General features: G+C 40.9%; 1 protein-coding gene across 1 annotated transcript in view; it reads right to left on the minus strand.

Annotated features, from left to right (window-relative positions):
- fam204a (family with sequence similarity 204 member A) overlaps positions 1–17,282 on the minus strand; it is a 94,443-nt gene that overhangs the window by 11,536 nt on the left and 65,625 nt on the right. Inside the window, exon 8 of the mRNA XM_080205849.1 lies at positions 1,349–1,455. Within this exon, the coding sequence (XP_080061975.1) occupies positions 1,349–1,455 (107 nt within the window). The remainder of the gene's footprint in view (positions 1–1,348; positions 1,456–17,282) is intronic.

The raw sequence follows: 17,282 nt of genomic DNA on the forward strand, positions 1-17,282 counted from the left end.
CTGACCCAGTTTCTTGCGCTTCCACAATTCATATTCAAGACCATGACTATTTCACCAAAAATGCATTTTGTTTGGAAAATTACTTGAAAAATCCAATACTTCAGCCAGTCAGATGATTCAAGTTTTATTTGATTCCTTTAACAGATCAGCACATCCAACTACTGACATAATCTCTGACCAATCACAGCAACTTTAATAAATGCTGAATGCAGCCAGACATTACAGTTAGCTATCCAGACAGGTGTCAAAATCACTTATTGATTTTCCAGGCGATACTCTGAACTTAGGCTTAATTGTACAAGACACTTCACAGCTAAAAATTCGTCTAAATAAACTTTCTGCCCCCTTTATCTTGCGCTTGAATGGTGATTGAATGACAACCAAAGTCGACTGCTGATTCCAAAACCCATTCTGTAAAAGATTCCATTTCAGTGAATTCTACAAATCTAACTAATCCTCACAGGGCACAATTGTAGTAGTTAGCACTGCTGCCTCAGAGCGCCAGGGACCTGGGTTCCATTCAGTCCTCAGGTCACTGTCTGCGTGGAGTTTGCACATTTTCCCCGTGTCTGCGTGGGTTTCCTCCTGGTGCTCCAGCTTCCTCCCACACTCCAAATATGTGCGAGTTAGGTTGATTGGCCATGCTAGATTGACCTTAGTATCAGGGGAATTAACAGAGTAAATATGTGGGGTTATGGGAATAGGGCCTGGGTGTGACTGTAGTCAGTGCAGACTCAAAGGGCCGAATGGCCTCCTTCTGCACTGTAGGGATTCTATGAAAATGTCAGGTAGATTTCTATAGAGACACAGAGGAAAAAAACAAAAGCAACTGTTTATCAGGTCATTACCAGACAACAGCATGAAGCAGTATTGATTTCAGTCCCTGATAACTGATAGGTAGAAGTACTCAATAATAGTATTTGTAAAAATATGGCAAGCACTGCCAATTTCTGTTCTTTTTTTCTCTCTCTCTGCACTCCCCCTCCCGCCATCCTAAAGTGTGTCATTCATTTTGTCTAAATTAAAAAAGTGGTAAGTAAACATGAAGTCTGCTGGAAGCTAAACCCAGGACTTTCTTGTCTGCTGTTTAATGCCCATATAAAAAATGCACATCCTCTTGTAAAACCTAAAGTTGTTAATTTGATCTTGTGTGCAATAGGATTATGAACAGAAGCAGCTACCATTTTCTCCTTAAAAAAAAATCTGTCCCACCCCATTAATCCAAACCTAGCCGGTTGAAAATTATACTTAAAAGCAACTAATCACACAAAAAAACATTCTTATTATGTTGATGACTTTTCAAGTTTAACAGCAAGTGTTTGAAGTTAATTGGTAAAGAATGACTCACCCCCAAGCAAGTTGCTTCTTCTTTTGGGCCTGCTGAGAAGCTTCAGCCTCTTGTTTGACTTTTGCAAAATCACGGCAACTGACAGCTTTGGCAATTTTCACACCCAGCTATTGAAAGACCAAAGAGCATGAGAAAAGTTAAACACAAAAAGGCATATAAAAATAAAATTGGAAGGGGGGAATAATCATTGTGATTTTTCAGGCTCTGTGTGCAACTAAAGGCAGTGTCCAGGCTCTTGAAGCTGAATAGCCAATCAAGTATTTTAGGCACAGTAAGTAGTCTCACAACACCAGGTTAAAGTCCAAGTTTATTTGGTAGCACGAGCTTTCGGAACGCTGTTCCTTCATCAGGTAAGTGCCACTTACCTAACGAAGGAGCAGCGCTCTGGAAGCTCATGCTACTAAATAAACCTGGTGGACTTTAGCCTGGTGTTGTGAGACTATTTACTGTGCCCACCCCAGGCCAATGTCGGCAACTCTACATCAGCTCTTTTAGCTTTGACAGGAGCAGCAGGCTGCAATGCATGTAAGAGAGAGGGCACTACAAGTTGGAGCCTTCCCTCCAACTTTCTCAAATCTAAATTAAAAATGGCTGGTGCAGCCAGGTCATCACTGTTGTTGGGGAAGAGCATAGGGGACTGAATCAGACTCCTATAACAGCAGCCCATGCCTGTTCCTGCATAGACAGGTAGAAAGGCTCTCTATACCTGTCTTGGAGCATTGGTCCCCTCTGGAAATGTACCTGGCCACCTCCAGGCAGCTAAACTGATCTGCCCCTGCCTGCAGGGATCTGGAGGCCGACTAGAAAATATTGCCTCTGCAAAAATGGTCTAGAGGTAAGATGGAGCAAGAGAACTGGCAGGTCTGGAGGAGTAGCTGCCGATCCAGTCAAATAGGTTCCTTCATATACGCAAACTTATCCAAAAACAACTCCGGCAATAAACAGTTCTTTCTTCTCATTCCCATTTATTCATAGTAAATCTTAAACTAATTCCAGCATTTTCACAATAATCCATACTGAAAGACAAAAAAAACACAATATGCTTAATGCTAAAAGTGAAATGAATTCATGCCAAAGTCCAAATTGTACACAAAAATGCAACAGAATTACATTACAGCCAAAGGCACAGTACACCAAACTTTTCGATTGAAGGTTCTGCAATCCTTCATGCCAAGAAATATTTTGCTTTTGTAGTGGCTTGAGGGGAGTAGGGATGAAAAAAACCGCAATAACTTGAAAGCTATGAGTGCAATCGTGAAACAATTTATTAAAACCACAATGCAGAACAAGATCTGTCACAGACTGTTCATGTGAATGGCCTGCAGTCTTACTTTCAGTGGATTATGTCCCAGCCCTTGCTGATGCAGTTCTATCCCACAAATGTTTCATACTATTTATTCTTCCTGACCATAGTACATTTCTGCATTGATATCATTTAATTTAGCTTACATTTTGTTTCCTTCCTTCTGATTTGGCACAAGTTACATTTCCGATTTTTTAGTTCTCGGGATGTGGGTGCTTTGGCAAGGTTTCATTTATTGTACAAATAAGATTTATTAATTAATTTATTATATTTATTGGGGTAAGGAGGTGCTGTTGTGTCTTTTCCTTGAATCATGGATGTCCTTGTTGTGGCGGTGAAGTTCCACAATAACGCTTAATAGATACATAGAACATAGAACATTACAGCGCAGAACAGGCCCTTCGGCCCATGATGTTGCGCCGACCAGTTAAAAAACAATGACCCTCTAACCTAAACCAATCCCTTTTCATCCATAAACCTATCCACGGATCTCTTAAATGCCCCCAAACTAGGCGCATTTACAACTGCAGCTGGCAGGGCATTCCAATCCCTCACCACCCTCTGGGTAAAGAACCTACCCCTGACATCCGTTCTATAACTACCTCCCCTTAATTTAAAGCCATGTCCCCTCGTGCTAGCTTTCTCCATCTGAGGAAAAAGGCTATCACTATCCACCCTATCTAAACCTCTAATCATCTTATATGTTTCAATAAGATCCCCTCTTAGCCGCCTTCTTTCCAGCGAAAACAACCCCAAATCCCTCAGTCTCTCCTCATAGGACCTCCCCTCCATACCAGGCAACATCCTGGTAAACCTCCTCTGCACCCTCTCCAAAGCCTCCACATCCTTCCTGTAATGTGGGGACCAGAAATGCACACAGTACTCCAAGTGCGGCCGCACCAGAGTTGTGTACAGTTGCAACATGACGCTGCGACTCCTAAATTCAATCCCCCTACCAATAAACGCCAAGACACCGTATGCCTTCTTAACAACCTTATCTACTTGATTCCCTACTTTCAGGGATCTATGTACACATACACCTAGATCCCTCTGTTCATCCACACTATTCAGAGTCCTCCCGTTAGCCCTATACTCAACACATCTGTTATTCCTACCAAAGTGAATTATCTCACACTTCTCTGCATTAAACTCCATCCGCCACCTCTCGGCCCAGCTCTGCAACCTGTCTAAGTCTCCCTGCAAACTATGACACCCTTCCTCACAATCTACCACACCTCCGACTTTGGTGTCATCAGCAAATTTACTAATCCACCCAACTATACCCTCATCCAGATCATTAATAAAAATTACAAACAGCAGTGGCCCCAAAACAGATCCCTGAGGCACACCACTCGTAACTGAACTCCATGATGAATATTTACCATCAACCACCACCCTCTGTCTCCTATCTGCTAGCCAATTCCTGATCCAATTTCCTAGATTACCCTCAATCCCATACATCTGCATTTTCTGCAGAAGCCTACCATGGTGAACCTTATCAAACGCCTTACTAAAATCCATATATACCACGTCAACTGCCTTACCCCCATCCACCTCTTTGGTCACTTTCTCAAAAAACTCAATAAGGTTAGTAAGGCATGACCTACCCGCTACAAAACCATGCTGACTATCTCCAATCAATTCATTACTCTCCAAATAACTATAAATCCTATCCCTAATAATTTTTTCTAAAACCTTGCCCACAACAGAAGTAAGACTCACCGGTCTATAATTCCCGGAGAAGTCTCTGTTCCCCTTCTTAAACAATGGGACAACATTTAGATTTGCTCAACAAACCACAGGAGTTAATTTAGTATTTTGCCTCTCCCTGTTCAATGGTTCTGACGCACATGATTGCATCATGCAGGATACCTTCCAATGGCACATCTATTGGGCCAATCTGTACGTGATTCAACAGGCCATTTGATCACAGAGGATGTCACAGTTGAGAAAAAACTTTAACTCACTCAAAACCTATTTGCTTGCAAGGAATTAAAATGAGGCTCAACTGTTCACATGTGTGCATACCTACACTCTTCTACCTGGACTCCTCAGGAGCAAAAACATTTGAAGAGCTTCCCCATGACAATGATGTTGAAGTCGGCTGCAGTGACCCAAACACTGCTGGTCTAAGTCAGTACAAATTAAGGTTCAGACTTGGGTGGTGCATTTTCCAAAGCAATTGATTAGTTATCATCATTGTCTTTTGAAAGAATTAAGTTCCGGCTCCTCAGGTTGTGTCATCTCCCCACATAATGCCTCCAACAAACGCAATTCCTGTCTCTTCCATTTCAGCATTTCAAAGGGATTCTTCCCTCCACAGCACTATGGCCCACTGATCAATCACCCCTACCAACTCCTCCCCTTCCCACAGCCCCTGCCTCACAAATGCAGGGTATGCAACACTTGTCCTTTTACCTCCTCTCTCTTTACAATTCGAGGCCATAAACCTTCCCATTCCTTCTAGGTGAAGTGGGATTTATGTGTGCATTTTTAAATTTAGTGTGCTGTACTTACTGCTTGCAATGCAGTCTCCTTTTAATGCAGAATGGGTGACCACTTTTGCAGGAAACCTCCATTCAATCTGCAAGTGTGTCCAGTCACTTGCGATTTTAATTTTGCACCGTGCACTCATATTGATCTCTCTCCTTAGCCTCCTACACCATTCCAATGAAGCTCAAGGAAAGTGCCTCACCTTTTGATTATTTGACTTTGCATCCTCTGGTGCAACACTGAGTTTAACAATTTTAGGCTTAACCTTTGCCCCATGCTGTTTCCTTTACCTTGGAGGTTTTTTTCTCTTGTTTAATCTTTTAAAATTTGCATGCATCATTCTGCCATTCACATCTCCTCTGGCCACATCATTTCTTTCCTTACTTGTCCCATTACCACTCTCTTCATCCATGCATCACCAAGTCTTCTCTTTCATCTCTCCTGTCTTCCATTTATCTCAAAGCTTCCCTTTTTTTTCTTTCCAATAAGTTCTTATTTTTGTTTTTTCCCAATGAGCCCCTCTTTCGCTTGCTTAAAATCTATAACATTTCTACCCTTCCTTGGTTCCGATGAAGGCATTCAGTGAAATGTTAACTGTTTCTCTCTTCACAAATGCTGCTTGACCTGCAGAGTATTTCCAGCGTTTTCTGTGTTTAATTCCTCAGATTTTTGTGCGTGCTTAACACAATTCTTCTCAAACAATAACCTACTTTCATGTTTTCATCCTTTTCTCCTTCTCCAGGTCCTCTCAGGTCATGTACTGTACTCTACAGGCATGTGACATTATCCTTAATTTTCATCTTCAGCTTGCTGCTACGTGTGCGAGATTTGCCTGAGGGAACTCTTTCGTATAATTTATTCTCTGTTGAAAAGCATCTGGCATTTGACTCTGAAAACCCAGTTAGTAAGAACTAATTGCAGGCAGAAACTTGTTTACACAACCTACAGTAATAATGACTGTGTCATGAAATTGCCACCCCCACCCAATCTCTGTAATCTGCTTCAATGTTACAACTCCTTCAGAGCTCTCTATTCATCTGATTAGGGACCTCCTGTTCACCCTCCCTCCTGTTCAGAGATTCCTTGTATCAATACAGCTCAGAATGAGGCAATTTGGTCTGTGATGTCCATGCTAGCTTTTAGGAAGAGTAACTTGTTTAGTCCCCAGCCTTTTCCTGCAACCTTCTTTCACTTCAGGTAATTATCTAATTCTTTTTTGAAGATCTTGATTGAATCTGCTTCCATATTACCCTCAGGCAGAGATTCCAGATCCTAAACACACTCTGCATAAACAAAGTAGGTCATGACCATTTTTCTTCTGCCAATCATCTCAAATCAGTATCCCCTGGTTCTCGCCCCTTCTGCCAAAGGGAACAGTTTCCCCATATTCAACCTAATCCTCATGATTTTGAAAATCTCAATTAAATCTCCTCTTAATCTTCTCTTCTCCAAGGAGAACACCGCTAGCTTCTCCAATCTATTTATGTAGCTTATGTTTGTCACCCTTCGAACCATTCTATAAACCTTCTCTGAACCCTTTTTAACCCTTCAAATCCTTGCCAGGACCGAATACAATATTCCAGTTAGGGTTGAACTACCATTTTTTTGTAAGATTTTCACCAAAGCTTCCTTGCTTTTGTACTTTGTGCTCTTATTTATAAAGCATAAGATCCCCAATGTTTAATTAACCACTTTCCCAACCTGCCCAGTCACTTTCAATGATTTATTCACATAAATACCCAAGTCATTCTGTTCCTACGTTTCTTTTTATATTTTTATTCTTTGCCTCTCCTCATTCTTTCTACCAAAATCAATCATTTCACACTTCCCGGCACTAAATTTCAGCTGCCACGTGTCCGTTCATTCCACAGCCTGCCAAAGTCATCTTAAGTTTATCATTATCCTCAGAGTTCATAGGCCTTTTCAGTTTTGTATCTTCACAAATTGTGAAACTGTGCCTTGTACATCAAAGTTTATATCATTAATATAGATTAAAAAAAAGCAGTATTCCTCACTACATATCATCCTCACATCAGAAAAAACAACCATCCATCACTACACTCTGCTTCCTGTCATTAAGCCAACTTCATGCTCACATTGCCACTGTCCCTTTTATTCTACGGCCTTTAAATTGCTGACAAGCCAGTTATGTAGTAGTCTATGTCCTTTAGAAGTCCGTGGGCACCACAACAATTATGTCACTCTTATCAACCCTCTCTGTTACCTCATCAAAAAATTCAAGTAAGTCAGTTAAACATAACTTTCCCGTAACAAATATATTTGTTGGTTTTCCCTCATTAATTCACATTTGTCCAAGTAATTTTCATTTTGTCCCAAATTATTGTCTCTCGAAGTTTTTCTATTACCAATATTAAACCGACCGGCCTGTAGCTACTGAGCTGCCCAAAGCAAGAGGAGGTCCGGAAATGGACCCTGAGGAAGGAATGCCAAAAGTCCAAGGACCAATTCCATCTCCCAAAAACACTTGCCAAATGTGGGAGATGCGGCTCTCTGGTCAGGCTCATCAGCTCACAAGGACCCATGATCACCAGTAACATGGGGTTTCTTAGCCGGACAATCATACTTATTAGTGAGTGATTACCAAAGGAGAGGTTTATGAGCTTAAACCTTGCACCCCTTTTTAAGTTTTAATATTTGCAACTTTCCAGTTCTGTAGTACTATAGCTGCATCTAAGAATGATTGGAAAATTATGGCCAGTACCTGTGTAATTTCGATCCCTACTTCCCCCAGTATCCTTGGATTCATCTCATCTGGTCCTGGTGGTTTATTAATTTTAAGCACAGCTAACAATCAAATATCTCCTCTTTACCAATTTTTTGCGCATCAAGTGTCTCAACTATGTCCTCTTTCACAATGATTTGAGGAAAATCTCCTTCCTTGGTAAAGACAGATACAAAGTACTCATTTAGTATTGTAGCTGTGCCTCCATGATCATGCATAAATCACATTTTTGGTCCCTAATCCTAAACACAGAAAATCAGAGCAGGAATAGGTCATTTGTCCCTTTGAATCTGCTCTGCCATTCAATATCAATAGAGTCCTTACAATGCAGAAAAGGCCATTCAGCCCATCAATTCTGCACAGACTCACTGACAGAGTACCTTACCCATGCCCTCTTCTCCACCCTACTTCTGTAATTCCACACAGACATTCATCCAAGACCGGAATAAACATGGGTCCTGAGTGCTGTGAGGTAGCAACGTTAACTACTGTGCCACAGTGCCGCCATATGATCTTCCATCTCAGCTCCATACTCCTATGCTTGCCCCAGAGTCCAGAAATCTATTTTCTTCTTAAATATATTCAGTAGCTTGACCTCCACAGACTTCTGTGATACAGAATTCTATAGGTTCACCACCCTCTGAGTGAAGAAGCTTCTCATCTCAGTCCTAAATTGTTTACTGCATACCCTGAGACTGTGACATCTTATTCCAGAATGCCAACCAGAGGGAACATCATCCCTGAACCCAGTCTGTCTAGGCCTATCAGAACTTCATACATTTCAATGAAATCACCACTTCTTCTTTTAAACCCAATGAATATAGGCCCAGTCAACCTAAACTCTCCTCATACAACAATGAAGAATCAGTCTGATGAACTTTCACTCTACTCCCTCTATGACAAGAATATCTTAGGTAAGGATACAAAAACTGCATGTAATAATCCAGGTGTGGTCTCACCAAGATCCAGTACAGCTGCAGTGAGACATTAATTGCTTCTGTACTCAAATGCTCTTACAATGAAGGCCAACATACAATTCTTAATTGCTGGCTGCATCTGCATGCTTGCTTTCAGTGAATAGTGTATAAAGACACCAAAGTGCTTTGTGCATCAACATGTCCCAATCTATCACTATTGTGTTTTTCCTACCAAAATGGATAACTTCACACTTTTCCACATTATGCTACATCTGCTGTCTATCTGCCCACTCACTCAACTTGTCTAAATTACCTTGCACCTTCTTGACATCCTCCTCAACATTCACATTCCCACCAAGTTTCATGTCATCAGCAAACTTGGAAATATTATATTTGGTTTCCTCATCCAAATCATTGATATATATAGTGAATAGTTGGGACCGAAGCACTGATTCCTATGGTATCCTGTTAGCCATCATCTGCTAATCCGAAAGAGACCCATTTATTCCTACTCTGGTTCCTGTCTCAATAACCAATTTGTAATCTCTGCATATATACTACCCGCAATCCCATGTGCTTTAATTTCGCACCCTAATTTCTTAATTGGAACCAAAAGTTTTTTGAAAATACAAATACACCAAGTCTACTGATTCTTCCCTATCAATTCTGCCAGTTATGTCTTCATAAACTCCAGTAGGTTTGTAAAATTTGATTTCTCTTTTATAAATCCATGCTGACTGTATAATCCTGTCGGTATTTTCCAAGCGTCCTGTTACAACACCCTTTATAATAAACTCTAGCATTCTCACTACTTCCGATGATAGGCTAACCAGTTCGTAATTCGCTGTTTTCTCCCTCCTGCTTTTTCAAATAGCAGGATTATATTTGCCACCCTCTAATCTGCTAACTCTGTTCCAGAATCTACAGAAATTTAGAAGATGATAACCAACACATCCAATATTTCCATGGTCACCTCCTTTAGAACCCTGGAATGTAGATTATAAAGTCCTGGGAATTTATTGGCTTTTAGTCCAATTAATTTCTCCAGCACGATTTTATTTTAAGAATACTAATTTCCTTCAATTCTTCCTTCTGAGTGACCCTCGGTGTCCCAGCATTTCTGGGAAGTTATTGTGTCTCCTTCTGTGAAGATTTGTTTAATCGCTCTATATCTCATTGCTCTTAATTATAAACTCTCCCATTTCAGACTGCAAGCGCCTGTATTTATCTTCACTAATCTTTTTCTTTTTACACTACAGAAGATTTTATGTTCCATGCAAATTTACTCTCAGATCCTATTTTTCCACTCTCAATCAACCTTCTTTGCTGAATTCTAAAGTTATTTATTAGTCACAAGTAGGCTTACTTTAACACTGCAATGAAGTTACTGTAAAAATTCCCTAGTCGCCACGCTCTGGCACCTGTTCGGGTACACTGAGAGAGAATTTATCATGGCCATTGCACCTAACCAGCACATCTTTCAGGCTGTGAGAGGAAGCCCACGCAGACATGGGGAGAACATGCAGACTCCGCACAGACAGTGACCCAAGCTGGGAATCGAACCTCGGTTCCTGGTGCTGTGAGGTAGCAGTGCTAGCCAGCGTGCTACTATGCTGCTCCTAATTCTAAACTGCTCCCAATTCTCAAGTTTACTACTTTTTCTAACAATTTTATATGACTTCTCTTTGGATCTAAGAATACTTTTAATTTATGTTGTTAGCCATGGTTGGGCCACTTATCCTGCTGTCTTTTTGATGTATTTGTCCCTAATGCTGCTCGTCCTCATTTCCTCAGCTTTCCACTTTTGCTTTTCTATCTTTAATATCTATCTTTGTTTCCCTCTCCTAGTCTTCTCATTCAGGACCCATACCCCACCACTGTGGTTGAAAGCCTCCTCACCGTACCAGTGAATACCCATCCCAGGATATTGTCCGTAATCCTGCTAGAGTGCAACCCATCCAGCTTGTACAGGTCTCAAATTCCCAAATCTGTCTCAGTGCCTCAGAAATCTACAACACTTCCTTCCACATCATCTCTCCAGTCACGCATTCATCTGGTCTATTCTTCTACTTCTGATCTCGCTAGCATTTGGCACTGATTGAGATTACTATTTTTGAGGTCTTGCTTTTAAGTTTATTTCCTACCTCCCTCTGCTTTCAGGACTTCATCCCTCTTTATACCGGTGTCGTTAGTACCATTATGGGCCATATCCTCTGGCTGCTCACCCTTCTTTAGAATGTTATTTTCATTAGAGGCAAAAATGTAGCTACAAATTGGCATATAATTATATACCTGTGATTACATCTTACGGCCATATTGTTAATTTTTACAAAATGGAATGGAATCCAGATCCATCAGTAATAATTTATGAGTCACAAAGTGAATGGAGGTAAATGAATGGGTAATGTCAGCATGCTACTAACAGATTTAACTGTTAGAAACACAGTGAGCAGAACTTTCCCAGAGTTTCTGAGTGTCAGAAAGTGTGAAAATGGGAGTCCTCCATGCTGGTCTTTTGGGTGAGCTCGGCACTGTAATATTCCGGCACTCTGTCAATTTCTTTGATAGTTGGAAGCTTTGCGCAGGTACAGCAGAGTGGTGGTGGCGAAGCCGAAGTACACCAATGAAGCTGGGTTCAGAGTGCAGGGGGTCACAATCTGCTAGTAAACCGAAAACCTCCTCCCATCACCCACAGTCATCGGATTTTGTCCCCCATCATCAGTGGAATTGTCAGCCCCCACAGACATGGGTTGCTAGCATCGGGACTCTTCTGTTGAGTCCTCTGACGGACCCTTGACAATCTCGCCCTCCTTTGAAACCCCCTCTGCGACCCACGCCTGCAAGGCCCCCTTGCATAGATCTCCCCAGCACAACCAGCCCCTTGCAAAGTCCTCCCCCTTGCATAGCCTCCTTGCATGTCAATTCCCCTTGCATAACGCCTTGCATGACTACCCTCCTTGCATAGGCCATAGGCCCCCCCCCCACATAAGCCTCCGTCACTGTGCATAGCCCACATGTCATAGCCCCTCTCCAGTTAGGCCCCACCTGCTTGCCACGATCCTGGTACATTTATGGTGCCCAACCAGGCATTGCCAGAGTGCCAGGGGGCACTGCCCGTCCATGTCCGACCACCTAGAGGCTGCAATGGCTTCCGAGCTCTCCCCCGCCCTGGCCACGGTGCCTGGTCCCCACTACTGCAGAGCAGTAGCGATTCTTGCCATCAAGGCAGGAAGCACCTGGAAGGGCAGAAGCAGCCATGCCAAACCTGGTAAAGACATTGTAGGCAATTTGATGCAAATACACTCTGGGCCCTTTGTAGGTACAAAGCCATTCTCGATGGTAAAACGGGGCTGGGAAGAGGCGCAAATCGGATTTTTGGCCTCACACTATTTTCCTGAAAATCCTCACAATAGAATGGGCTACATAATCGTGCAATACATTACACCACCAATGACATATCTATGGATATGTCATCTATGGATGGACATCTATGGATGCCTCTGTCCTGTATTGTCCCTTTCTTCTCCTGGTCCCTACGGTAGAGGTTAGGCTGAAAACCCTCATTAAAGTAGAAAGTTGCACATCAAAAATGTTTTAAGGAATTATCATCTGGACTCATTTAAGAAGAACTATCATTTAAGGGCGATTATCAAACCATTACACAGAAAGGATTGAACACCTTCAGGAAAGGGGATATGGAAAAACTGGAGACAAGCGAAAAAACAATTCACATCTTTAGACGATTTAGGTATAGTTTCTGATATTGCAAAAACTGGTTCAATCAGCGAGATATACACTTACAATATTCCTAATATTAATGTACTGAGTTTGTTTCTTGTTTAGACAATCAGCAAGTCAGAATTTATCCCTATTCACTTAATTTTCAAGCTATGTACAATGGTTCATACAAAAATATGCTGGATTAATTAGTAAATGTAATTAAAGTCCATAAATTGAAAATAATGTTCTCAATCAAGGTTTAGAATGACATACTTCCATGAGCAATCCCAATAATTTGGGATTAACGAAGGAAAACCAAGGACATATTTTGCTTTGGTAATGGAAATAATTGCATATTACATGGAAGGGGTTGTCAATAATGAGCAGATAATATGCAAACGTGCTGCATTTATAATACTTCAAACTCAGCACTTTACACATTCCATTTTTAATAAACTTATTCATCAAATAGAAACCATCACTTTTAAAAATACAGGATGCGAATGCACAGCTTGTTCATCTGTTATGTATCATGTACATATGGTAATTTCAAAGTTACATATTTACTCAAAGTAAACAGAAATGCATTGAAATTATGGGATGTACAGCACAGAAACAGGCCATTCAACCTAACCAGTCCATAAATTGTCCAAAATGCATGTTATATTCTCCATTTTTTTATTCATTCATGGAACTTGGGAGTTGCTGGCTGGCCAGCATTTATTGCCCATCCCTAGTTGCCTAAGGGCAGTTGAGAGTCAACCACATTGCAATGGCTCTGGAGTCACATGCAGACCAGACCAGACCAGCTAAAGACAACAGATTTCCTTCCCTAAAGGAAATTAGTGAATGAGATGGATTTTTCCGACGACTGACAATGGTTTCACGGTCATCAGTAGATTCTTAATTCTAGATATTGTTTATTGAATTCAAATTCCACCATCTGCCGTATCAGGATTCGAACCCAGGTCCCCAGAACATTAGCTGAGTTTCTGGACTAATAGTCTAGCAATAATATTCTAGGACTGCGTCCCCCCCTCCCCCCATTGTTTTGATAACGATATTAACTTATTTTTGGATTTAATCTCTTTTAAATTAAGCTAAGAAGTGTTTACTACAAAAAGTACATTGCATGATTTCAAAAGACTAAACATTGAGCTAACTGAATTTATAGAAATGGTATGTAAGATTACACAGCTGGCTTGGGCTTTTAAGCTATTTGTAATTCTGCATGGATAATAACAAGTAAATAAATACTTTTAACAAACGGAAAACTGAACTTTATATCTAAATTCATGTATCTGCAATCATTATGTAGTTGTCAAGTTTTTCACTTACAAAGTCGACAGTGTCAATGTTAACGTGGGAAATCATCTATTTAAAATACACCACATCATAATTACACCCTTCCCTCACTAAAGGTTACAGCACACCACTGATGAGGGTTTAATTACAGCATGTAAAAGTGTACAAAGGCAGAAACATGCATATAGAAATTTATGACACCAATATGTAAAGGCAGAATGTGTGCAAATTAACTGGGGACAGAATAATATCTACACATCCTGATATAATTACTGGAACTCTCAATAGTTTAAACCCTGAGTCATAGGTCAGAATTTTACCTTCCCACCTGCTATAGAATCAGACTGAGCGAGGGGCAGACAATGGAAATGTCCCTTGATCTTGGGTGGGGATTTAATGGTTTTGGGACGAGTGAGGCTGCAGAATTCCACCCACAGAGTTATATAGCAACACAGCATGGAAACATGCCCTTCTGCCCAACTGGTCCATGCTGACCATGATGTCCTCCCAGCTAATCCCAATTGCCCATATCCCTCTAATCCTTCCTAATCCTTTCCTATCCATGTCCTCATCCAAATGCTTTTTAATGTTTCTATTGAACCTGCCTCATTTTTTCTGGCAGCTCATTCCATATACGCACCATCCTCTGCATGAAAAAGTTGTCCCTTTTAAACCTTTCCCCTCCAACTTTAAACCAATGCCCTCCTATTCTGAGGAAAAAAAATCTATGCGTTCATCCTATCCATGCTCCTCATGATTTTATACTCTTCAATAAGGTCACCCTTCATTCTCCTATGTTCCAAGGTATAAAGCCCTGGCCTGGCCAAATGTTCCCTATAACTCAGGCCTCTAGCCCTGGCAACTGCCTCATAAATCTTCTTTGCACTCTTTCTAGTTTATCAGTGTCTTTCCTATGACAGTGGTGACCAAAATTGTGCACAATACTCCAAGTCAGGCCTCATCAATGACCCATACAATGTAACATGATTTGTCAGTTTCTATACTCAATGCCCTGACTGATGAAGACCAGTGTACATAAGAACATAAGAAATAGGAGCAGGAGTAGGCCATCTAGTCCTTCGAGCCTGCCTTGCCATTCAATAAGATCGTGGCTGATCTGAAGTGGGTCAGTTTCACTTTCCCGCTTTCTCCCCATAACCCTTAATTCCCCTGTCTATCAGAAACCTATCCACCGGTGACTTAAATATATTTAGCGAGGTAGCCTCCACCACTTCAACAGGCAGAAAATTCCAGAGATTCACCACCCTTTGAGTGAAGAAGTTCCTCTTCAACTCTGATCTAAACTGCACCCCCCCCGCCTTATCTTGAGGCTGTGCCCTCTAGTCCTGCTATCCTTTCTAAGTGGGAAGAATCTCTCTACCTCTATACTATCCATCCCCTTCATTATCTTATATGTCTCTATAAGATCCCCGCTCAGCTTTCTAAACTCCAATGAGTACAGACCCAGTCTGTTTAGTCTCTCTTCATAGGCCAACCCCCTCACCATACTAAACGCTTTCTTCGACGCCGCTTTCAATGAACTATGTACTTGTACTCCTAGGCCGCTCTGTTCCTCCAACACTCCCCAGGATCCTATCATTCACTGTATAAGTCTTACCCTGGTTTGACTTTCCAAAATGCAACACCTCACACTTATCTGCATTGAAATCGATTTGCCAATCCTTGGCCCACTTTGAGATTCCCAAACCTTGGGTGCAATCCCCCACACACTTCCCTGCCACCACAACCAGGATCATGCAAGCAGCTGGGGAGGATGGTGGCTGCTCCTACTTTGCCAATGTTATTGCAATGCATGAGCAGTGGAAACTCCATTTTCACTACACTTCTAGCACAACTGGAGTAACAGGAGCAGCTTTAAGGAATCTCGCAGCCATTAAGTCCTGACAAGATTGCGAAAGGGCCAAATTAAAACAGCTAACGTGAAGGAACTGCGGCAATTTTCTGGGTTACCAAGTTTATCTGCACTAAAATTAATTGTATGAAATGATTATTTCTGAGAAAGAATCTCCAGGGTGCGTGGGTGGGTTGGGGGGAATATGATAGGAAACACACTGGAAAAAAAAAAGGAACCTTATCTGAAGCTTTCAAACACTAACTCTTTCTTCGGTATCCACTCTTTTTTAATGTAATTTGCAGAAATTTACATGGAGAAAAATACTGTTCAGGAGATGAAATACCAATGTTTGCAAGTCTTAAGTATTTCTGTGCTTTTAATGTGGACAAATGCACATTAATACCAAACACAAAGATCAAATAGCACAGCAATAAAAATACATAAAACTTGTAGCCATGTTCAGAATTTAAAAGTTAGTGTTTTTTAAATTCTGAACATGAGTAAAAATTTCTATATGCACTTGTGAGCAATATAAAATCAAAAAAAATGCCCAAGCCATAAGGAAGCCACATCTCCCCGTAAAACGCTAACATCTCTGCAATTCCTCATTGACAATTATTCAATAGATGTGATATCTTTGTTAAAATTAAGTCTATTTTTGCAGTTGCCTCTAATGGTGAGTGGCAATTTTTCTGAGTATATATAACATTTCACAAATAAAACACATAATCAAGGAATATAATTCAAAAATTCAAATACTACACCAAGAGACTAAGGATAGGTTGCCTGTAAGAGGTCTTTCAGATCAACTAAGCTAGCCTCAAATTACCCAGATTGGCATGCGTCTTATGAATTACTGCACTTTGAAAATACTGTTATGAGAACAATCCCTTTGAAACTGGGCAAATTTGCATATAAAGACAGTAGTGAATTCACCTGAGGTTGGGGACAGTGCAAGTAATAAGAAGCACAAGCTGGCCTGACAGGATATTCTTAATTGTATCGATGTAGTTACATTCAGCCTTTCAGGGCACAGCCCTGATCAAACCAATATTTAAGCAAAATGACTGTACTGTAGTTAGTGGAGATTTTTTAAGAGATAGTCGAACTTAGCCATTTAATTCCTTCCCATTTTACCACAAAACTAAAGTATTTGAACTCTTCAAATCTGATATTTTCCTTATGAAGTGATTTCAGCTGCATTGATTTATCAGTATTTGTAACAGGCTGCTTTATTTCATAACCCATTACGTCTGTTTTATAAACGGTGTGGAGACTTTGGTAAACACCAAATGTTGCTATGTAGGCTGAGCGAAGCTGATGGTCAAGGTAATATTGTGTAACATCATCATGAAGATCTAAAAGCTGGCACAGCTTAGGTGGAAATGGAGGGAGGGGAGGACAGAGTCTGAGCATGCAGTAAAAGAACTGAACTCCAAAGGCTTTTTATCACTGTATTTCAGGAACCAAGGGTGTAAAATGTTCTAATTTGGGTTATATTAAAAGCCATAAAAGGTCTTTCAAAAAGATTAATGGTACTTTCTTGGATTGAAGATAAGGGTTTTAGCTGGCTGGAAATACATGGCTTTTGCTGGGCC

Source organism: Carcharhinus amblyrhynchos, chromosome 17 (assembly GCF_965287045.1).
Source record: "Carcharhinus amblyrhynchos chromosome 17, sCarAmb.v2.hapA, whole genome shotgun sequence".
Classification (NCBI taxonomy): Eukaryota; Metazoa; Chordata; class Chondrichthyes; order Carcharhiniformes; family Carcharhinidae; genus Carcharhinus; species Carcharhinus amblyrhynchos.